The sequence below is a fragment of the Eucyclogobius newberryi genome, unplaced genomic scaffold, assembly GCF_026437365.1.
Source record: "Eucyclogobius newberryi isolate DKJ021-1_F unplaced genomic scaffold, fEucNew1.0.hap1 SCAF_12, whole genome shotgun sequence".
Classification (NCBI taxonomy): domain Eukaryota; kingdom Metazoa; phylum Chordata; class Actinopteri; order Gobiiformes; family Gobiidae; genus Eucyclogobius; species Eucyclogobius newberryi.
The window spans coordinates 23,582,940-23,608,035 of record NW_027315746.1 but is presented as its reverse complement, the minus strand read 5'-3'; the positions used below and the strand labels follow the sequence as shown (position 1 = coordinate 23,608,035).

Here is a 25,096-nt window from a genome sequence, read left to right as displayed (position 1 = left end):
CAATGTAAGCTTCAAAAAAGCTATAAAGTGAAATTTAACGTTAAACATTGGGGGGAAAAGTATGTATAGGGGTGCCCCAGAGCTGATTAAGTTGTTTATGGACTGATCTAGACGATGGGGGTAATGTCCCCTACAGACATCTTGATATTTTTTACAGTATCTTATTTCTCAAACAGGTTAAGGAGGATTAGAGGGTAATATATGGATGTTGGTTAAGTTTAGGAACTAAGTCAGGTTGGAGAACTGACTTGAAAAAATGTGGAACATGTAGACGTGCAGGTACTTATGTTCCCTATAAAGTAGGGAACGGGTACTGTGCGACACAAGTAACAAAGAAAAAAGTGGTAAGCAAACTAGCTTCTAAGTAATTTACACATTAGCTAGCTTACCCTCCAACATCTTGCAGAAGCCAAATTGGTCAACATTTTTTGGGTCAACTACTATAGATTATGTTATGTCAATTAGAAAACATGCTGACCAATTAGCGTGTGGATTTGATGTCATTTGCATTAATGCTAGCCTGCGAGCTAACACGGCAGCTGCTTGAATAAGAGCTAGCTGTAATGACAGATGACAAAGTGGAAGCTAGCTAACGTGACAGAAAGGAAGCTTGGTCGAATAGAAATCTGGCACAAACTATACTCGAAATGCCTGCGTTGAATAATTTAGATGTCACCAGATAGTTACAATTAAAATGCATACTCTTTTTTTTCTTTGTGTGTGTGTGTGTCAGGGTTTCACAGCACTCAATTAAGCTAAGCTAGCAATGGGCTACCACTTACATTGTTTACCCAACTTCTATCACCACAAAGAGGAAAAATCATCCATTCTGGCACTGCGGCTCACAACTTCCACTCATTAGGCCCGCCAAACATTCACAGATGACTGGTCGCCTAAATTGTAGCAGGTGTTCGGTGAGATTCTCTAATTAAATCTTAATGCGTCAATTTACCAGTCGCACAAACATGGACTCAACACGGTCAGCGGATCCAGCGAAGTCCAGATGCAGAATAGCGCCTCGTAAAAAGTGGATTTGCGCAAGCGCGCCTTTTCACTGGGGGGTGGTGTCGAAGGGAGGTTATTGCCCCGTCATCCGAAAGTGGGACGTGCCCGAACTCGGCGGAAGACTGGAAGCATCTGTCGAGTCGTTCCAGAGGATGTGTTAGTCATCTGCAATTAGCTCCGATGACCGCGTAGCCGTGCGTCAACAGTGAGCCTGGCGGAGGATCAGAGGAGGAAGAATAATGGCCAAGCTCACGGATGCTCTGCTTGCCTTGTTGCCAGGAAATGAAAATAATCACTCCACAGGCTGTTTTATGCTCGGTGTTTTAACTTCAGAAGACGCTAGATTATGGGAGCTTTTCTCAATTGGATCATATCTACAGCTTTTTTTTAAACTTGGGAATAAAACACTCTTGTCTACTTAGGAGATCTGTTCTGTGTTCTTTCCCACGTCGCAGGGTCAGGCAGGGGTCCGACATGTGCTTGGGGCTAATGCCGAGCCCTGAAACGTTCTTCTCAAGGGTGCGTCTTCTATGGCTCAATTATATACAGTGATTAGATTTTTATTTTTGTATCCAAGTATTTTTTTCTTTTTTGAGTCCTGGAATGTTGAGATATTAGAACAGAGTTTTGTGTTATTAGTTTTTAACCTTTTCATTGCAAACGTTCATTTTACTTGAACGATGGAAAATCTTCACATTCAGTTCATTTCTTCGAACTGAATATCAATTTGTTATTGGCAGAAAAATTATAAAAACAATAGTCATACATTTTTGAATTTTAAATCTTTTTTTGGTGCACACTAGTTTGTCCTAGCTACACCCTACGACTTTTCTCATTAGTCTTAATCAGTACTCTCATATGTAATAATCCAGTTTATTCTACAAAGGCCATTCTTTCATTGTAATCCCCACATTCTACTTAAACAAACGTCCTTGAGTGTCTTTTGCTGAAGCCATTTCGATAATCTCCCGGGCGCTGTGTTCTATGTGGGTGCAGATTAGAAGTTTGCACTGACAGTTATGTGTAGTTAATGCCGGCGGTGCTTTTGCATTGGTCTGCTGGGCCAAAATTAAACTTGTACCCGGTTATTATTGCGTAGCGTTTGGATGCACATTCGTTAGCCCCTGATAGTCATTAGGCAGTGCTGCAGGTATAGGGTTTTAATGACTCTATTTATCACCGCCGTTGCTTGGTCATTGGCGAGGAAAAAAACAACAACCCAACAACCTACCGAACCCAAACATTTTAAAATAAATCTGTATCTTCAGATGTCGAAACGATCAGAATCCTCTACGCTTATCTTCGTTTGGACGTAATGAAATCGGCGATCGCCTTTGCCAAATACGCCTCCGTTATTAGGTCATAAGCAAGTAATTTCCCCTGCAGGGCTATTACTGTCACGAATCGTCCCACATCTTTTAATCACATCAACCATTGAAAATTTTATTAGTGCCTGAATGCGCTAGCCTGAGGGAAACATTTTAATCAATGACATCCAAACAATATTGTCACAAGCATTAGCACGTCCCTACCCGCCAGCTTTGTTGCAACCTGAATAGCGGCAGACTGCGAGGAGAATACCATTTTCTCCCCCACGCGCCCCCAAAAAAAGGAGACACAAATGTAATCCCCACACCTCCAAACAATCAGCCCATCCGTCAAGCCAACACTTTTTCCCCAGCTTCCTCCGTCACAAGATGGAAGATGTTCTCGGAAAGTGCGGACCTCCAGCGCTCCGGAGGAAAACCCTCCTCGCCCATTCATCATTTCAGACGCGCGTTGCTAATAATTACTCGCTTTCACCGCCGTCCATTTTAATAGGGTAATAGATATTTCGGAGGCTGCCGTTATCTGTCTGCGCGCCTCTCTCCGCATCTGCAAGTAGTATAATCGGATTTCAAACATGATTAGTGAAAAGCTCCCTGACAGCTCCCCAGATGTTGGGAGAGGAGCGAGATACGGGCCATGTTCCAACGTGGCAACGCGGTAATTAATATCTGTGTTTGCATTCCCGTTTGTTAGGCATCCATCACGGCCGGTCCGCATTCGAGTTATTGCAAAGCGCGTTCATTGAAGTGTCATTCATTGTCATTGACCACCTTTTTTTTTTTCTCCCGTCTCCCCACATTGTTTACATGTTTCCCCCTCCTCCGCCTCGTTCTGTTCAAGGTTATTGGAACTTTCTTTGGCACGACTTGAGTCTATCCCTCAGCCCTCCGTCTCTGGAGCGGGCATAGGCAATTGGAGCCATCTGTGTATTTAGTGTCTGGCTCGCAGGTAGCATCCGCCTTTGTTTCAGATCTCATTCATTACAGCCGAAGGAAGGATGGCAGATCTATTATGGAAGAGGCCCCGGTCCGCCTGTGTGGCCGCGTTTTATCGGGATGTAAGAAGAAAGCCTTGCCAGTAGTATGTTCTTGCCACATCAATGGATAGCTGAAGATATAACCTTTTAGATAAAAAAAATAACTAAACATGGGAGAAGCTATAGAAGCCCTGCAGGGAAAAGCTGAATTATATGTATTATATCTCCTATTATCAACTTCCTGTTTTGTTTGTGTTTTCCAGAGTTAAAAGTGATTTCAACTACATAGATACAAGTCTCAAAAACCTTAGACCTTATAATCTGTTTGACGTTTCTAACCAGTAACCAGTTTTTCATTTCTTTTTGATTTTCAGAGCAGAAATGGCAAGCCAGCCGTGGTGTTATTTTTCTATTCACAGTACTGTTTGTAGCAGTTTAAATATACCTTCAGTTTACACTTGTTTTTTGGAATTGCCATCTTGACTTCTTACCAAAAAAACAAGAATGTGTTAGTGCTTTTGAGTTGAATTTTCCCCTTTAAACAGTTTCAGTATCACAGACCGTAATTTGTAAAACTTGAACACAAAAATCATGCCTCATTTGAAACAATCCATGGGTTTCAGAATGATGAAAAATAAGGCAGCTGTCATAACATCAAAACGACTACCAATATTTTTCCATAAATCAGATCAGTCAAATTATTATTTCTATTCATTATCAAATAAATAAATGGTGACTGAATGTTTCTAGAAAGGAAACATTTGCACAAATGTAAGTGTATTATTGATTCAATTCAGAAATTGTTTACTTGCTGACATGTTGATTTAATAATGTTGCAGTCTTTGTTGTAAAAACGTAAATTTACATGAACAAAGCATGAACAAAGACTTAATTCATAAAGAAAAAATTGTTTAGAGAGCATGATTCAGGCTTATAAACTATTACATTTAAGTTGGGTGTTAAGGTTAGGAGTTGGAGTTAGAGTAGTAGTTACTAAGCCTGAATCATTGTTAATAAACATTTTGTTCACTATGAATTACACCTTTGTTCATACTTTATTAAGGCAGGAATAAGTGTTGCTATTATAAAGTGTTACTGATATTTATTAACGTTAAACTAAGATGACTATTTAAATTTTATAGGCACCTAGTTACAAACAGTTGATCATTGCAGCCCTGAACGATTGCAAACAAACAGTTATTATAGTAAGAAAACGTCATAGATATGTCACAGATAACAAGAAGCCGAAACCTATGAATATACAATACACGCTTGGTTTGGTCCGACCCGTTTTCTCCATAGATTTGGTCATTAACTCCTCTTCTCCACTTTCTCTTTTCCAGACACAAGACGTCCCTCCAGCCGCGGCGAAGGATCTGAAGGAAATCACGTTCCCGTCGAGAAACGCGGACAGCAAACTCAAGCGCATGAAACGAGACTGGGTCATCCCCCCAATCAATGTGCCCGAAAACTCCCGAGGCCCGTTCCCCCAGGAGCTCGTCAGGGTAACACCGCATTCCTCTTTTTCATATATACGCATTACAAGTCTGTGGGAAACGTGTTGACAGCCACCGAGACATTTCTTTTTAAAGTTCACTCTGACATGATTTGACAGTTTTTTAATAACGGCTAAAGAAATCCCAGATAATTATAAAAAAAAGTAGTTTAGTGTTGAATCTAACATTACACGGTACGTTTTTATTTAATTTCAACACTAGTTAAAGTGCACATGACAGGTTTTTATGATGATCTAATTTTGACTTTGTTTAGTGGGTTTATACCTGTTATATATATTAGTTATAGTTTTACACCAATCAAGTAGGTATTTGTGGAGAAGATGTTGAAAAATCTGTAGAAAATGACTGGAAGTGACATCACACTAGGGGCACTCATTCCAGTCAAAATTCATGCATAAATTACACAAATAAACCTTTTTGACATTCTAAACATAAATACAGTGACAGTGTGATGTCATCAATTACAAACGGGAAGTTAAAGTTTTTTTAAAATGTCCTATTCTGTGATAACATTTTATAATATTTAGCAATATTTAACTGCATTTTAGTTCAATGAGTCGTGAGAGACTTGTCAGAGGCACTTTAAAAGCACTTATTGCTGTTTTGGTCCCACACTTAAGATATTTATTTGAATTTGAAGTCATTACATCTTCTGTTTGGATTCATTTAGAAATGAATACGGTATAATCACATGTGTTGCATTTATATTTTCTATAATTTTGCATACTGTGAAAAAATATAGGAAATATATAATGAGATTTCCTGACTTTAAGGATGAACTGTATTTTGATCATCGTTATTGGGCTGTACAGACTTTAACAAACATACAAACAGAGCTATTAGAACAACGACTGTGGTAATATTAAATCAAAATGTCAAAAAATGATTAAAAAGAAAAATCCTGAATTTTATTAATATTTTTTGTGAAGTCGCACATTTTCTCTATCTAGAAGTCTTCACTCTGCATATTTAAATCTTTAGGTATAAATTAATTCAAAAATTCTCAATGTACAGTTGAAATAATCTTTTGACTTGTTGACTACTAAAATAATCGACTGTTTACACATTTAACTAATAGACACAGATAATAGTTTACACTTTCATGAAATCAGTAACATCATTGTAGAGAATCCAAAGCATGTCCAAATGCAGCCCTTAGACCCATTTTTGTTGGCCCTTCGGCTTCCTGCTAAGTTGATCCAAACAACAAATAGAAGTACTTTTACTGTAAAATTGAAAAAATTCAAGCATTTTGATGTTATACCAACCTAATGATAATGTTCCAAGTCTTATGAAAGGTGTGGAGGCTCATCAAAACGATGTCAAATGTAAAACTTCAAATTAATCACTTTCCAAATTTGACATTGTCTGGTTGTTTGTGACCCTTTGCTCCATATAAGTTTCAAAATGCGGCCCTCAGTGAAAAAAGTTTGGACACCCCTGATCTAAATGGATAGTAATCTTGTTCTAGTAATCTAGTTCTCAATATTCACAAAGTCAGATTTTCTTACAGCAGCAAAAATGAATGAAACATGTTTGATTATCATTTTTGATTAGATTAGCCTTCATTTAATTGAACTTGAACAAATGTCAAATCATATTTTAAGATCCGTTATTAGTGGATAATGACAATAACGTGGGATTAATTTCTAAGCTTTCCAAAATGGTTCTTCAAATAAACGTTCACGCTTTTAAAGGCGTTTGGCACCGTGAGCCTTTTCCCTTTTTAATAAATTAAATCATACTTGCACCGCACTCAGAAAATTCAAGAAATCCTGCTCACTTTTTCACGAAACACGACGGCAAACGAGATCTGTACTTGTGCTTGAAAACCCCCCCTGATACGACAGCCACCCCGGTCCCGTCTGGCCCTTAGGCTCCCATTCCGAAGGGTCAGCGGCACAGCGACTCCCGCCTTCCACAAAACGCTTCATATTTACACTGCTTCTCCAAAGGTCGGGGCTGTATTTTTTATCCAGCCTTTGAGGGGGGCAGCTGTTACCGGAGTTACCTGCCATTATTTAGAAGCACAGAGAAATCTAAAGTGCCCGCCGCTTGTGCAATTGTTCCGGCCTCGGCTGTGATTATATCTTTTTTACTCCTTTTAGCGCAACTCAAGGGCAAACATCGCAACACACGTGTTATTTGTTCAGTCCCGATGTTTTTGCCAGGCGGTTGTGGGCGGTTGTTGAAAGTTGGCGTCGTTTGCTCGCATTTTCTTTTCTTTGTATTAGGTTACCGACAATATATGCACGCCGATCTTGTAATCCTGTTTTATTAAAAGGCATGTTTGAGGGGTTGAGAGCAGAACGACACTATGTTTGCGCAGCGTGAATCGGGATCAGAGGCACAAAGGGGGCTCTGCGTTCATAGAAAACAGGGCAGAGCAGCACAGCCCAGGCAGAGCACGGCTTTAATCATGCTATGGGCGACTGTTAGCAGACATCTATAGGTGCTTCAAAGTGATTTTTTATTTATTTTTAATACATGTAATGCTGAAGCAGATCTACTGTACTTTTTACTTCTCGCACTCTTGAATAAAAGACCCTCCAACGGAATTTACAAAGAAACAAGTACATGTTGATCTGATTTGATATTAATTTTAATGCTCCTCAACTATGAACTATTTTACCGTGGCCATTATTGTTTTCTTACATCTGCTCAAACTAATATGAAAACTTTACACTGACACTTGAGACACATTTTTTTGATTACAGTTTGCCCTCTATTTTATTAAATCCACTCGCATCCATAGATTTCTCTGGGACATTTGGGAGATTTATGGACAGTTGATATTTAAGTTGATATTTCTTGCTTCAATTAGTTACAACAAAAATGACAAAGAGGGTTTTGGAAATCTTTAGTTTTTGAGTAAACAAGATCTGACTGAAAATCGGCCTGAAAATAAAGTTGTTTTGTTTTTAGACCAATAAATCAGGCCTTTTGTATGTTCCATACGCATCAGTTGCTTCTTCAGAGCCCAGTTTACTCTGCCTGTCCAAAAAAAGTCACCGCAGAAAAAAAAGGCACACGCTCTGAAATATTTATGTTCGTCCAGTGTTGCATTATTTTTCACACTTGATCTTGTATTGATGATGTGAGAGTGACCACTGCACAAAGGCTTCTCCAGCTCGTCCCAAACACTCTCACTGAGGTTCAGATCTGGAGTACATTAGTTTCTGCTTCTCCTTAGATGTTTTCTCTGCTTGATCCCAATGATTTGACCCTTCTCAAACACACCAACATCTTTTCCATGACCACGGGATTTGTCTTTCCACATGGTTATTTCAGAAATCAGGGTTTAAACACTGTGCCGCAGCTGAAAGATCACCACCTGCTGCAGTTCTCCAGCAGGAGGAGGACATCTGTATTTATTTAGTTGAATCCAAGTGGTGACTTATTTTTTCGGAGTATTTGATCTTTATGCTAAACTCAAATGCTAATCCGTCATGATTAGCATTGTATGCATAACTCACTGCACTAAAGCTATTTTAAAGTTTTAAAACACTGCTGTACTTTTGTGTTATGTTGTTTGTTGTCATGGAACTCTCTTAGCTGATGGTAACAACTGATATTCGTGGCGTTTTTGTCACTACTAGAGAAATGAAAATGATTTAATGTCCAAACTGACTTTGTATTAAATGGTTAGTGTTTTAATCATTATAATATTGAGTCTTGACCCCATTTCTTTGTATCAAAATCAAGTTTGCTGTTTTTCTGTTTCGCACACACAAGTTACTCTCATGAATGTACTTTTACTTGTAGTTTATCATGCACAACTCCAGAAAAAGTTGAATATTTAATTTAAACTTGCTTCTCAAATATCTGAAAGACTGCCGTGCTACATGTTTATATTAGTTTTACATATTTGTATTTCTGTTATTACAAATATATGGAAGCTACATTGAAATGACCTTCCCTTTCCTTCCACAGATCCGCTCGGACCACGACAAGAACCGCTCCCTCCGCTACAGCGTGACCGGGCCGGGAGCCGACCAGCCCCCCACCGGCATCTTCATCATCGACCCCATTTCCGGAGAGCTCTCTGTCAACAAGCCCCTGGACAGAGAACACATCTCCAACTTCCACGTGAGTCCGACGCCGCCGCCATCTCCATTAAGGAAACACACTCATTACGAGCAATAAAAGTGACACGTAAATGAGAAATGCAGTAAAGTTTGCCTCGACAAGCTGCAGATGATCTTAGCAGACGGCTTGTGCAGATTGTAAAAAAGTGGCCTGTTTGAGAATTGGAAGTGATGCAGTAAAAAGTAGGGATGGGACATACAGTGCGAATTCATCTGGCGAGATAAAATTGTCAAGATGTTAAGATGTGTTTACGTTTGTTGGCAAAAAGCAGTAGTTCTGAAAAGCAGCGCTGCAATGAGAGCAGAACTGAACCGCAGCGTTTATCCACTACAAAAGATATGAAAAACCTGTTTCATCTCGATTGTTGTTTTAAGGGAATCGTGTCTGGTCCTGTCCTTACTGTTAATCTAAAGCTGAAAAAAGCAAATCGATTATTGAAATAATTGTCAACAAATTTCGTTATTGAATTTTTTTGATTTTTTTTTTGATTTTTTTTTTGTACTAGACTCAACTTTATGATTCAAAGTGTAATCTCTCCAAAATTACCCAAAAAGTGTGCAACATGAACATTTTTATATGGACAAAAAATGTGTTCTTGATCACTTTTGTTTCATCTCGGTCAAACATAGTAAACATCTCTATTCATAGTTTTTTGTGATCCAAACCAGTGGTTCCCAAATAGAGGGGGGTGGGTGGGTGGGTGGGTCACAGGGCATGGGATGGGGGTCTCGTGTTGACTTGGAAGATCTTGCTTTCATCATTATGACGCTGTATTTAATGTATTTTAAGTTGAAAACTGTATATTTTAGTGAAATTGTGTCAAATTGCATAACAAACCAGTCAAATAAACCCAATAAACCAGATTTTAGATGTCTTAAATGTTTAAATGAAACATGAAATGAACACTGACTGCAATTTCCTGTAGCAGTGGAACGTGGATCGGTTGCCCAGTTATTTTTGGGGTCCCGGCCTGAAAAGTGTGGGAACCCCTGATCTAAACACCCTGTCAAAAATAAACTAATTGACTACCAAAATCCTTAGTTGCAGCTTTATCTTAACCCCTAGTTCATTCTAATGCCGATCCATTCATTAGAGGTCATTGTATCCCATTCCAGTGGTCTTTAATGCATTTGCACTTAAACACAATTAATTCACTTTACATAAGGGACAACTTTGAATGATCTAGTACTTAATACTTCGAAATGTATGTTAAATGATGTCAGTTGGTTGCAGTGACATTTCTACTTTGAATTAGAAGAGTAATTTAGCACTTATTTCTGGGGTAAATGTTTGCTTTTCCTAAATCGCCACAAATATCTTAACCTAGAAACAAATACAAATCCAAGCATTATTTTTGCATTACAGAATTCAACAGTTTTTTTTTTTTTTTTAAATGTTTTTTAGTCTTGTTTAGTTTTTAATCACCACCTGAGCTTTTAATTGCTCTTAAAAATAGCAGCCGTATTCTGTCCACTTGTGTATTCAGATAATCAGAGTGGCTGAAGTGTTTTTGCAATGGTGAGATGATGATGATAATAACGCATTCTTTTGTAAATAATTGTGCAATAGAAGGCATTGAAACCCGGTTACGATGCATACTTTGTGACTCAAATCCGAGTTAGTCTAAACACATTTTTTGCTGTTTTGTCTTGCGCTTTTCTCGTACTTGACCTAATACTGGGAACAATGTGTCCTTTTGCAGCAGACGCATTCCTCCCTCGGTCACGCAGGGATTATCTTTCCAAATTGTTCTTCTTCGTACGCTGTTCATTAAATAGGCTCATTTAGTAGCGGCTGCCCTTACACAAACAACCTTGTGCGCGTGTGCCTCATTTGCTTCATTGAGCCTCGTGTCCTGCTGTGATAATGTTTTTTTCTCTTATTATAGTTTTTCATTATTATTGTTTTCTTTTCCCCGCAGCTGAGGGCTCACGCGGTCGACCTCAACGGCAACCAGGTGGAAAACCCCATTGACATCGTAATCAATGTGATCGACATGAACGACAACAGGCCCGAGTTCAGTCATCAGATGTGGAATGGCACCGTTCCAGAGGGGTCCAAGCCAGGTAACGGGGGGCGGGGTTTAGCTCTGAGCCTCGTCACAGCCAATGAGCAGCCAGTCAGGGGCACTGTTGTTGCTGCTGCTGCTGCGGGTGCTGTGGGCCTTTGGGTGCAGCGTGTTTCAGAGGTGACTTGTAAAACAGGAGAGCCTGACTTTTTGGGTAACATTGAGTTGTAGCACATAAAAAAAAGCTTAAAATTAGTCAGAAAAATATTCTTGATTGACCATTCACTGATAGTTTAAAAAAATATAATTTTGTTGTATACATTGTTATTATTATTATTATTATTATTAGGCCCGAGCGCCACAAGCTGGCGAGAGGCCTATTAATCTCGTAAGGCCGTGCAAAGCACGGCTGCGAAAGTGCGCACGTAGTGCGCACGAAATCGAGCGCAATGCGCTCGGCCACTTCCAAACACTCACTAACGCACTCCTTCACTCACGCACGCCCCGTGCATACTAATTAGTAGTAGGAAAATGGAACATTACCGTTGTAAACGGGCGAAGCCCGTGCAAAAGTGCGCACTAAACGAGCACTTTACATTGAGCATTTTCGGAAAGCGAGCGCTTTCCGAAAATGTATAGTTTATGATATTTGAAAAATGGGAAACATTGTTTTCGCATCGGAATATTTAGGCCCGAGCCCCAGCAGGGCGGAGGGCCTATTGCTCCCGCAACGCTGCCGAAGGCAGCGTTGCAACTGTCTGACCAAACATGCGGGCGCAGCCCGCATGTTTGGTGCCCCGTCGCCCCTGGCAAGTACAGTGAACTAGCCCATGCCGAAGGCATGGATCATGCATACTTACTCCTGCTATGACAGAAATAGTCAACAATTAGTGAATGGGCGTAGCCCATTCACTAATTGTTGACAACAGCAGCGCGAAGCGCTGCATTCCTCCAAAAACCCTCCTGGCATCGTCCCGTATGCGAGAATCCATGCCGCAGGCATGGGCCATGCTTGTATCTGCTCAAATCAATGGAAGTCTATGGGGAGTGGGCGGGGCATCCCGACGGAATAGGGAGTGACGAGCGCGTAAGCGCTCGTAATGATGATTCCACCCCATGGCGGCATCGGGAAGGCTTAGAGCTTTCAAACGATGTATCATTTGTTGTTATAGTAAAAACGGCTATATTGTTTTTGCTAAAAATATTATTATTATTATTATTATTATTATTTTTCTTGTTCTTCTTCAGCGCTTTGATCTCTAATTTGACCCCCTGAACATGCTCAAAAACTCACCAAACTTTGCCCAAAATTCAGAATCGGCGAAAAATTTGATTTTTTCTGGGCCATTTTTTTTTTCGTTAAAAAATGGCGCGACAGCGCCACCGACAAAAGTCAAAATACATTGCGCCTATGGGAGACGCCCCGAGGTCAACTTTGGCGTAAAGCTACGAAATTCGGGACACGCATTCCTCTCGTGAGGACGAACAAAAAAAATCATTGTGGCCACGCCCCCAGACTTACCCTATGGCCGCCATCTTCCTTTGAAAATGAAAATACGCTGTGTTAGTCATTTTGTTCATGTCAAACTTTGACGAACTCCTCCTAGGGCGTTTTGCCCACCGACTTCAAAATCGGCGTACGTCCTCTGGACAAGTGGGGCATCTAAAGTTATTCAATTTTTTGAGATACCTTTAACGGTCTGTGTGCGGCGCAGCCGCAAAGTTGGACAACTTATTTTGGAATATTGCAGATCTAAAAATTGCTCCCATTTGATCAAAACCAGTCCGATTAGGACCAAATTTGAATCAGTTGTTAAACTTTCTAGTTTGGACCAGTTTAGGCTGACGAAATTGAAATGGCCGCGATAGCGCCCCCTACAGAGTGACCTTTAAATTAACATTGAAGGTCAAAAATTAGTTTTACCAAAATTGTCTAAACTTTACCCAAAATTCTATTTTGCCGTCCCGATCACAAAAGCCAATCACAAAAATGCCTAAATTTTTACGGCGTAGTCGTAGCGATGACAGAAACCTCCCATGTTATCCCTATGGGAAAACCGCAAAATCTCTCAAATTACCACATTTTTATGTTTTACACTTCAACGAACTCCTCCTAGTGCGTTTTGCCCACCAACCTCAAAATCGGTGTACGTCCTCTAGACAAGTGGGCCATCTAAAGTTATCCAAATTTTAAGGATAACTTTTACGGTCTCTGTGCGACGGAGCCGCAAACGTTTCCCAGAATTCTGACTATTTGGCCTTCAGAGTGGCCTATAAACAATAGAGTTTTTCCAAATGACATGACATTTTGCACTAAATTCTAATTTGCCATCCTGATCATACAAGTATGAGAGCCAAAGTCATATTTTGTACGGCGTAACCGTAGCGTTGACAGAAACATCTCATGTTATCCTTATGGGAAAATCGTAGAATCGCTCAAATCACCACATTTTTACACTTCACACTTTAACAAACTCCTCCTAGGGCGATTGTCCGATCAAGCTCATATTTGGGGAAAATCATCTACACAAGCGGGCCATCAAAACTTATCCATATTTTGATTCTAAGTGCTACGGTCTCTGTGTGGCGGACCCGCAAATATATGTCAGAAATGGGAAAACAGCGAAATCTCCAAAATGACCACATTTTCACGCTTCACACTTTCACCAACTCCTCCTAGGCCGATTGCCCGATCAAGCTCATATTTGGGGAAATCATCTACACAAATGGGGCATCAAAAGTTATCCATATTTTGATTTTAAGTGCTACGGTCTCTGTGCCGTGGAGCTGCAAATATACTGTCACAAATGGGAAAAACGCCAAATCCTTGAAATGTTCACATTTATGCTTCACACTTTAATGAACTCCTCTGTGGGCAATAGCTCGATCAAGCTCATATTTGGGAAAAATAATCTACACAAGCGGAGCATCAAAAGTTATCCATATTTTTATTCCAAGTGTCACGGTCTCTGTGCGCTGGAGCTGCACATTTGACCGACATTTGTGTTAATTTGCACTGGTTAAGCACAGCATTGTACATGTCCAATGTGTCGCTGTCTTAGTTCTTAGACAATTGCGTTAGCGCCATCTCTGTAAAATGCAGAGAGCAGAGTCGGAAGGCCGGCGGCCCGCGAGGGCCGTTGGATGCCGCTTGCGGCTTTAATTATTTTTATTTTTCTTGTTCTTCTGCTTTTTGATCTCTAATTTGACCCCCTGAACATGCTCAAAAACTCACCAAACTTTGCCCAAAATTCAGAATCGGCGAAAAATTTGATTTTTTCTGGGCCATTTTTTTTTTCGTTAAAAAATGGCGCGACAGCGCCACCGACAAAAGTCAAAATACATTGCGCCTATGGGAGACGCCCCGAGGTCAACTTTGGCGTAAAGCTACGAAATTCGGGACACGCATTCCTCTCGTGAGGACAAACAAAAAAAATCATTGTGGCCACGCCCCCAGACTTACCCTATGGCCGCCATCTTCCTTTGAAAATGAAAATACGCTGTGTTAGTCATTTTGTTCATGTCAAACTTTGACGAACTCCTCCTAGGGCGTTTTGCCCACCGACTTCAAAATCGGCGTACGTCCTCTGGACAAGTGGGGCATCTAAAGTTATTCAATTTTTTGAGATACCTTTAACGGTCTGTGTGCGGCGCAGCCGCAAAGTTGGACAACTTATTTTGGAATATTGCAGATCTAAAAATTGCTCCCATTTGATCAAAACCAGTCCGATTAGGACCAAATTTGAATCAGTTGTTAAACTTTCTAGTTTGGACCAGTTTAGGCTGACGAAATTGAAATGGCCGCGATAGCGCCCCCTACAGAGTGACCTTTAAATTAACATTGAAGGTCAAAAATTAGTTTTACCAAAATTGTCTAAACTTTACCCAAAATTCTACTTTGCCGTCCCAATCACAAAAGCCAATCACAAAAATGCCTAAATTTTTACGGCGTAGTCGTAGCGATGACAGAAACCTCCCATGTTATCCCTATGGGAAAACCGCAAAATCTCTCAAATTACCACATTTTTATGTTTTACACTTCAACGAACTCCTCCTAGTGCGTTTTGCCCACCAACCTCAAAATCGGTGTACGTCCTCTAGACAAGTGGGCCATCTAAAGTTATCCAAATTTTAAGGATAACTTTTACGGTCTCTGTGCGACGGAGCCGCAAACGTTTCCCAGAATTCTGACTATTTGGCCTTCAGAGTGGCCTATAAACAATAGAGTTTTTCCAAATGACATGACATTTTGCACTAAATTCTAATTTGCCATCCTGATCATACAAGTATGAGAGCCAAAGTCATATTTTGTACGGCGTAACCGTAGCGTTGACAGAAACATCTCATGTTATCCTTATGGGAAAATCGTAGAATCGCTCAAATCACCACATTTTTACACTTCACACTTTAACAAACTCCTCCTAGGGCGATTGTCCGATCAAGCTCATATTTGGGGAAAATCATCTACACAAGCGGGCCATCAAAACTTATCCATATTTTGATTCTAAGTGCTACGGTCTCTGTGTGGCGGACCCGCAAATATATGTCAGAAATGGGAAAACAGCGAAATCTCCAAAATGACCACATTTTCACGCTTCACACTTTCACCAACTCCTCCTAGGCCGATTGCCCGATCAAGCTCATATTTGGGGAAATCATCTACACAAATGGGGCATCAAAAGTTATCCATATTTTGATTTTAAGTGCTACGGTCTCTGTGCCGTGGAGCTGCAAATATACTGTCACAAATGGGAAAAACGCCAAATCCTTGAAATGTTCACATTTATGCTTCACACTTTAATGAACTCCTCTGTGGGCAATAGCTCGATCAAGCTCATATTTGGGAAAAATAATCTACACAAGCGGAGCATCAAAAGTTATCCATATTTTTATTCCAAGTGTCACGGTCTCTGTGCGCTGGAGCTGCACATTTGACCGACATTTGTGTTAATTTGCACTGGTTAAGCACAGCATTGTACATGTCCAATGTGTCGCTGTCTTAGTTCTTAGACAATTGCGTTAGCGCCATCTCTGTAAAATGCAGAGAGCAGAGTCGGAAGGCCGGCGGCCCGCGAGGGCCGTTGGATGCCGCTTGCGGCTTTAATTATTTTTATTTTTCTTGTTCTTCTGCTTTTTGATCTCTAATTTGACCCCCTGAACATGCTCAAAAACTCACCAAACTTTGCCCAAAATTCAGAATCGGCGAAAAATTTGATTTTTTCTGGGCCATTTTTTTTTTCGTTAAAAAATGGCGCGACAGCGCCACCGACAAAAGTCAAAATACATTGCGCCTATGGGAGACGCCCCGAGGTCAACTTTGGCGTAAAGCTACGAAATTCGGGACACGCATTCCTCTCGTGAGGACAAACAAAAAAAATCATTGTGGCCACGCCCCCAGACTTACCCTATGGCCGCCATCTTCCTTTGAAAATGAAAATACGCTGTGTTAGTCATTTTGTTCATGTCAAACTTTGACGAACTCCTCCTAGGGCGTTTTGCCCACCGACTTCAAAATCGGCGTACGTCCTCTGGACAAGTGGGGCATCTAAAGTTATTCAATTTTTTGAGATACCTTTAACGGTCTGTGTGCGGCGCAGCCGCAAAGTTGGACAACTTATTTTGGAATATTGCAGATCTAAAAATTGCTCCCATTTGATCAAAACCAGTCCGATTAGGACCAAATTTGAATCAGTTGTTAAACTTTCTAGTTTGGACCAGTTTAGGCTGACGAAATTGAAATGGCCGCGATAGCGCCCCCTACAGAGTGACCTTTAAATTAACATTGAAGGTCAAAAATTAGTTTTACCAAAATTGTCTAAACTTTACCCAAAATTCTATTTTGCCGTCCCGATCACAAAAGCCAATCACAAAAATGCCTAAATTTTTACGGCGTAGTCGTAGCGATGACAGAAACCTCCCATGTTATCCCTATGGGAAAACCGCAAAATCTCTCAAATTACCACATTTTTATGTTTTACACTTCAACGAACTCCTCCTAGTGCGTTTTGCCCACCAACCTCAAAATCGGTGTACGTCCTCTAGACAAGTGGTGCATCTAAAGTTATCCAAATTTTAAGGATAACTTTTACGGTCTCTGTGCGACGGAGCCGCAAACGTTTCCCAGAATTCTGACTATTTGGCCTTCAGAGTGGCCTATAAACAATAGAGTTTTTCCAAATGACATGACATTTTGCACTAAATTCTAATTTGCCATCCTGATCATACAAGTATGAGAGCCAAAGTCATATTTTGTACGGCGTAACCGTAGCGTTGACAGAAACATCCCATGTTATCCTTATGGGAAAATCGTAGAATCGCTCAAATCACCACATTTTTACACTTCACACTTTAACAAACTCCTCCTAGGGCGATTGTCCGATCAAGCTCATATTTGGGGAAAATCATCTACACAAGCGGGGCATCAAAAGTTATCCATATTTTGATTCTAAGTGCTACGGTCTCTGTGTGGCGGACCCGCAAATATATGTCAGAAATGGGAAAACAGCGAAATCTCTAAAATGACCACATTTTCACGCTTCACACTTTCACCAACTCCTCCTAGGCCGATTGCCCGATCAAGCTCATATTTGGGGAAATCATCTACACAAATGGGGCATCAAAAGTTATCCATATTTTGATTTTAAGTGCTACGGTCTCTGTGCCGTGGAGCTGCAAATATACTGTCACAAATGGGAAAAACGCCAAATCCTTGAAATGTTCACATTTATGCTTCACACTTTAATGAACTCCTCTGTGGGCAATAGCTCGATCAAGCTCATATTTGGGAAAAATAATTTACACAAGCGGAGCATCAAAAGTTATCCATATTTTTATTCCAAGTGTCACGGTCTCTGTGCGCTGGAGCTGCACATTTGACCGACATTTGTGTTCATTTGCACTGGTTAAGCACAGCATTGTACATGTCCAATGTGTCGCTGTCTTAGTTCTTAGACAATTGCGTTAGCGCCATCTCTGTAAAATGCAGAGAGCAGAGTCGGAAGGCCGGCGGCCCGCGAGGGCCGTTGGATGCCGCTTGCGGCTTTAATATTCTTTCTTCTTCTTCTTCTCGGGACCAACCCCCCTATTTTTCACCCAGTGAACATTGACGAAAAGTCACAAAAATGTTCACGTCTCTAAAAATCGTGCCTCTCTACATTCTGGCTATTTCCCTTTTCTAAAATAAAAAAAATTGGCGCGTCAGCGCCCCCAAATGTACCAAAAATGCATTGAGAGATGGGAAATGACCCAAAAAAAATCTGATCGTAGAATCATGAAATTTGGCGCAGAGGTAGATGGTGACAAGAGAAGTAAAAAATATTATCACGGCAACGCCGTCCGCCCAACCAAATGTCGGCCATATTGCTTCAAAAATGGCTAAACATGACTTCGGAGTTTTTCCAAACGTCGTACTTTTACGAACTCCTCCCAGGGCGTTGGCCCTAAAAAGCTGAAATTTGGTGAAAATGCTACTGAGGAGTGGGACATCAAAAGTTATCCAAATTACATTGATACCTCTCACGGTCTCTGTGCGGCGAAGCCGCAAACTGTAGCTAGAATTTCAGAAATCTCCCATATTTAAAATTTCTGCCGTTTGCGCAGATAAAGTCCGAATTGCGTCAAATTAGAATCAGTTGTTAAACTCTTTGCCCTAAACCTACTTGAAGTGAAATAAATTCATTTGGCGCCACAGCACCCCCTACAGATTTTATATGGAGGTTAAATGTTTAGTTATGTTTAGCGTAATAAAAGGACAATTGGGGCGCGTAAGCGCCCCCTCCTCTTGCGGCGTGGCGGCGGTGTGGCGGCGGCGTGGCGAGGGCCGATCATTGCCGCTTGCGGCTATATTTTCTTCTTCTTGTTCTTCTTCTCCTTCTCGGGACCAACCCCCTTATTTTTCACCCAGTGAACATTGACGAAAAGTCACAAAAATTTGCACACCTCTAAAAATCGTGCCTCTCTACATTCTGGCTATATCCTTTTTCTAAAATTAAAAAAATTGGCACGTCAGCGCCCCCAAATGTACCAAAAATGCATTGAGAGAAGGGAAATGACCCAAAAAAAATCTGATCGTAGAATCATGAAATTTGGCGCAGAGGTAGATGATGACAAGAGAAGTAAAAAATATTATTACGGCAACGCCGTCCACCCAACCAAATGTCGGCCATATTGCTTCAAAAATGGCTAAACATGACTTCGGAGTTTTTCCAAACGTCGTACTTTTACGAACTCCTCCCAGGGCGTTGGCCCTAAAAAGCTGAAATTTTGTGAAAATGCTACTGAGGAGTGGGACATCAAAAATTATCCAAATTACATTGATACCTGTCACGGTCTCTGTACTGTACTGTACAAGAATTTCAGAAGCAAGAATTTCAGAAATCTCCCAAATTTAACATTTCTGCCGTTTGCGCAGATAAAGTCCGAATTGCGTCAAATTAGAATCAGTTGTTAAAACTCTTTGCCCTAAACCTACTTGAAGTGAAATAAATTAATTTGGAGCCACAGCGACCCCTACAGATTTTATATGGAGGTTAAATATTTAGTTTTGCGAAATTATATGAAATTTGACACACAACTCAATTTTGGCATCCCCATCAAAAAAGTCAATGAGACCCATGTCATAATTGTTATGGCGTTGCCGTAACGATGACCGAAACCTTCCATGTTATTCCAATGGGGAAATCGCCAGAACATGTTTACACTTTAGACTTTCACGAACTCCTCTTAGGGCGTTAGACATATTAACCTGAAATTTTGTGAGACTCATCTTCAGGGGTGGACCATCAAAAGTTATCCACATTTTTATTCAAAGAGTCACGGTGTCTGTGCGGCAAAGCCGCACATTTTGCCAAGAATTCAAAATAAAATTGCTTTTTGATGGTAAAACAAAGGGGAGAAGATGTGACAGCGTCACAGATTCAGCAGTAGATGTAATAAAAGGACAATTGGGGTGCGTTAGCGCCCCCTCCTCTTGCGGCATGGCGGTGGCGTGGCGAGGGCCGATCATTGCCGCTTGCGGCTATATTTATTATTATTATTATTATTATGATGATGTGGTATTTCCATGTCAAAAAGAACTTTACTCTCTTTTTTGCTCACCTGTATACCATTGAGTTTGTGAGACTTTTTAAATATTGCTTTTGTCAAGCGTTGAGCGATGTTTAACTCAATGGACTCAATTGTGCTCTTATTGTCGCAGTGGGAAATTTGTCTTGGGCAAAAGTGCTGAGCAACTGCAGAACATACAATACACAATAAAGAACAAGACAATCACGGAAAAACTAATTTACAAGTTACAAATGCACAGATTTCCTAATATATATTCATAAAGCACTCAACACGAAAACTTCCCAATACAAAAGATTTGTGGATTTACCATAGGAACTGTCCAGATGATGTGTTGTGCAAATTTATGAGGATTCTTAAAAAAAGTAGAGTAGTAAATGATTTATTTCTACAGTATGAATAAATATGCATGAAGAGTTCTTAATGTTTAAAATTATTAGTCTCACCAATGTAAGAAAACTATAAAAGAACAGATATTAAACCTAGTATACTAGAATCATCATAGTCCCTTTCCTTTTAAAAATATCAAATAACAAAGCGTGTTTTATCTCATCAAAGACGCTTGTAAGTGGTAAAATGTCCCGCTGTGACTCACCCAGTCCTCTTGTTCTCTCCGTCGCCGCAGGAACGTTCGTAATGACCGTCACGTCTGTGGACAAAGACGACCCCAAGACGGCCAACGGCATGTTGCGTTACAAGATCCTCTCCCAAAGCCCGGAGAGCCCCAGCTCCAACATGTACACCATTAACAACAAAACCGGAGGCATCATCACCGTGGCAGCCGGCCTGGACAGAGAGGTGCGTTCAGCTGAGCGTTTCATTGGCACAAACTGTGACAGGAAGTGAAGCCTAAATTAGACGGTTAAGAAGTGTACAGTGACTTAAAGGAGACATATTGTGCTTTTTTTCTTGTACTTGGTAATAAACTATAAGACATGAAGAAGATGATTTTACATTTTGTTTATTGTAAACTGCAAAAGTGGTCCAAAAAGGCTTAGAAAAAGGACAAATGCAGACTTGATTAGCCCCGCCTCTTCATATTTGCATTTTACCCTAGCAAACAGTGGATTGTTTTTCATTGACTTGGTTTTAATGTTGAAAAATGGCTAAACGACATCCTTGAACTTTGACTCTGAGCCAAACAGATTTGAACAAACACACAAGCTTGAACAGAGATGTGGGCGGAGATGGGGGGTAGGTGAAAGACATTTTCTGAGCGTTCGAGTCTCAAATGCAGTACAATAAAACATTTGACTCAAACATGTATGAATCTATCTAAATATAATATGTCCCCTTAAAAAAGAAAAGAGAATAGGAAGTTCCATAAACATTATTAAATTAAGGAAAAAATGGAAATATGATAAATGATAATTCTACTACACTACAAATGTATTCATTTCCCCATGTGGGACAATAAAGGAATATCTTATCTTATCTTATTAAAAAACATTAGCCTTTAAAGCTAAATTATAACTTACAACAAAAATAAATTATGAATAGTATGAAACCCCATTTAGAAGCTTATTATTATTAAATATGTATAACCTTTAGTTGTGTGAAACAGGCTTTGTATTTTAATATAGTTCCTCAGACACTGCAATATATCCAAATGTGAGTTCTAATGCAAGTTATGTGTTTTTTTCTGATTACTAAGGTAATGCCAAGTCCAAATGGACATTTCACAGTTATTTACTTCTACAAGGAGTCTGCGTGTGCATCACCAAGCAGCTCGCCCTCATTCTCCCCATTTATTTCCTAAACACACCCCTGTGTTTTGCCGGCTGGCACGGCCAATCGTGAAAATATTCACAACAGCACGGCGCTCTTGCCATCCGGTGCAATTCTAGCGAGGGCAGTCCAGGTTTGTGTGGCTGCTCAATCACTCCTTTCCCGCGGCTGCCATTTTATGTCCGCCAGTTGCCACCATGAAAGTAATTTGCCCAGTTCTCATTATCCGGCTTCTGGCCCGTTACCTGAGTGGCTTTTAATGCGAGAAGAGTCATTTGTTAGCGTTGTGATGGCGCATAGAGCAGGGGTGCAACTTTCACATATGCATACAAGCCAGCCCTGAGCCAAAAGGAATAAATCAGATTCATATAAAAAGCCTCCATTAGTCATCATAATTAAGACTCTAGCCAGGTTTGTTTCACTTTAGCTCCAGACATTAATATTTATGTACAGTGCATTCCACATCTTATTAAGGTCACCTGTTAAATCTGGTGCAACACAAGACCACTTTTTAGCTGAAAGAAAGACGCTGATTTAGTTCATTTATTTTGGATGCAAGTTTGTTGTGATTTATGCTCTTGTTTGTCTTATGCTTATGGTGTATACTGTATAATGATGTGCAAATATATATAGTCATTACAAACCGGGTCATGTTGTCTTTCTGGTGTAAGTAATGTAAGTAATGCGCTTGCCTCTCCCAACAGAAAGTGTCTCAGTACACACTGATCATCCAGGCCACTGACATGGAGGGTAATCCCATGTACGGTCTGTCCAACACAGCCACCGCTGTCATCAGGGTCACCGACATCAACGACAACCCACCTGAGTTCACTGCAGAGACGGTGAGTGCCAGTAATGCACATTATTGTAAAGCGTGAGGCTTTTCTGGTGAATAGGAGCCACAGGGCCTGTAGTCCACCCCGATGTACATTCAGTTAGTCTTGTGTTTGCTGACTGGTTCTGCCTGGCCAGCGTTTCTGTAGCCATCCAAATATACAAGAGGGTAGCGGAGCGTAAAGTGTTCCATCCCGCTCCAAAATGTTGACACATGCGACAGTGGGGCTGTCTGCGCTGCTGAAAGAGCCACTTACTGTACTCTGAATCACTGAAATTTGTAATGCCACAGTTGAGCTATCTGGAGAGGACAGGGCTGGAGATGGCCATGATGACATGATAAGTTACCTTAGATGTCTATTTACCTAGATTGGTCCTGCCGTGTGCATGAGGTTGGGATTGCTACTGTTTTGTGCTGTCACAGCAGTATCACTAACAGCTTGCTGCTCTGTACTGTCATGGTTTATTCATGCAGTTCTTCGGGGAAGTGCCTGAAAACCGTGTGAATGTCATCGTGGCCAACCTGACGGTGACTGACAAGGACCAGCCCAACACGCCGGCCTGGAACGCAGTCTACAAAATCACCGGGGGCGACCCCATCGGCTGCTTCTCTGTGCCCACTGATCCAACCACTAACGAGGGCCTAGTTACAGTCGTCAAGGTAAGATACTTCGCCTCCCCGTTCCCCCGGGATACACAGAAAAACACATGGCGTCACTTGAGCCTGGAATTCAGGACACCAGCTAAAAAAAAATCCATTCATGAAATAAATAGTTTATAATTAATGTATTTATTCATACTCAAACTATGAAAACAGTCCATCCATTATGTATTTCATGAATGCATAAACAAACACACAAACCACACCTGAATCTTTCAAACAAGATAGTCTGCTCATTTTATTCTCTCTCCTGTTTGCAGCCCATTGACTTTGAGACCAATAGGAATTATGTGCTGACCGTGGAGGCCCGGAACGAGGTGCCTCTGGCCAGGGGCATCCACTCGCCTCGCCAGTCCACCGCCACCGTCTCCATCCGGGTCATCGACGTCAACGAGAGCCCATACTTCCAGCCCGACCCCAAACTCATTAAGCTGGAGGAAGGAATGCTGCCCGAGTCCACTCTCACCACTTTCACTGCCCAGGACCCTGACCGCTTCATGCACCAGAACATCAGGTTCGATTTACAAGTCAATGAACTGATCCGCAGAATATTCTACACCAAGTCGGCAAAGCGTTATGAATACTGACAAGTCACTATCTCATAATCTTTACATAATGGCCACGTTAGCGGGAGGTTAAGCATAAAAGAAACTCAAACATGGGCAGTATAAGTATGATGGTTTAATGACTGGAATACATCTTAATCAATGTTTGTCAGATATTTTGCAAAACTAATAAAATCCCTCTGTTTTAAAGTAATTGTATTGCTGGTTACTATAAATTTACTTTTAAACTTGCATTTATTCACCGTCATTTTAAATCAGCAGCAGAGGAAACATGTACAGTTTGCCCTGAACCCATGTATTTCTTTGGGTTCATGTATCTGTCACCAAAAGATGACATTACATTCTATATTTTTTACTGTTTTGCTGCAGTTCTATGGATTACACACATTTATGGCCAAGAAAAAGTAACTCAAGTTTACGAGGGATAGTAATTATGTTCAAATGACACAAATGTTACACGTTAGATTATGTTACAAAAAAAGTAGTTTGACTCCAATGAATCCGTACTTTGTAGCTAATTGCTGGATATCTCTATCTGCCGGCTAAAAAGTCGTCCGAAAAAAGAACATAAAGATTTTGCAATGATTTATTCTGTTGTTGTTCTCCTTGAGTGAAGTGTGCATGGGAAATCCGCTCGCTTTGTAATTCTACATTTTGTCGTACAAATTAGTCTTACCCAAAACAACATGTCTGCTCGAGTCTCCCCTGTGAGCCGGTTTTCCGAAGTTGGAATAATTATGATAAAAGCATTAAATATTTATCTGTGTAAACGCTAAAACATTCCCCGAGTACAAAATTGGCAAAATGGCAGTTATATCCAACAGAAAAGCCCTGAAAAACAAGAGCACAGGTATGTAATGTTTCTGCCCTTATCTTGCCCTCGCAGGTACTCCAAGTTCACCGATCCTGCCGGGTGGCTGCGGATTGACCCAAACACCGGGCGCGTCACAACAATGGCCGTTTTGGATCGAGAATCGCCTTTTGTGAAGAACAGCTTGTACAACGCTACGTTCCTGGCATCCGACAACGGTGCGTCCCAGTTCGAAGGATTTGGGAGTCAGGGGATGTCTGTCATGTACCAGTTTTTCCGCTACATTTTTTAACTCGAGCCACTGAGGATGCGATAGTGCTTGCCTTTTCACAGATGTCTAGCGTAGCCTCGCTCAAAAAGGTCATTACTTCCACCTAGCATCGACTTTTGAGTACTTTAATCCAGCGCTACCTGCAAAGCCAAGTGCTCCAACTCTTCTTTTTTTTTTTTATGTAGTACTCTTTTCTTTTCTTGTTTTTTGTTTTTTAAAGCGCTACTCTGTTACATCC

At 40.8% G+C, this 25,096-nt stretch overlaps 1 protein-coding gene across 1 annotated transcript in view; it reads left to right on the top strand.

The window, feature by feature from the left end:
- The window catches only part of cdh2 (cadherin 2, type 1, N-cadherin (neuronal)), an 88,280-nt gene that overhangs the window by 43,951 nt on the left and 19,233 nt on the right, over positions 1 to 25,096 (top strand). The window contains exons 4-11 of the mRNA XM_072441562.1: positions 4,654 to 4,815; positions 8,761 to 8,916; positions 10,838 to 10,982; positions 20,613 to 20,785; positions 22,420 to 22,557; positions 23,025 to 23,210; positions 23,471 to 23,724; positions 24,663 to 24,805. Coding sequence (XP_072297663.1) covers positions 4,654 to 4,815; positions 8,761 to 8,916; positions 10,838 to 10,982; positions 20,613 to 20,785; positions 22,420 to 22,557; positions 23,025 to 23,210; positions 23,471 to 23,724; positions 24,663 to 24,805 — 1,357 coding nt within the window. The remainder of the gene's footprint in view (positions 1 to 4,653; positions 4,816 to 8,760; positions 8,917 to 10,837; positions 10,983 to 20,612; positions 20,786 to 22,419; positions 22,558 to 23,024; positions 23,211 to 23,470; positions 23,725 to 24,662; positions 24,806 to 25,096) is intronic.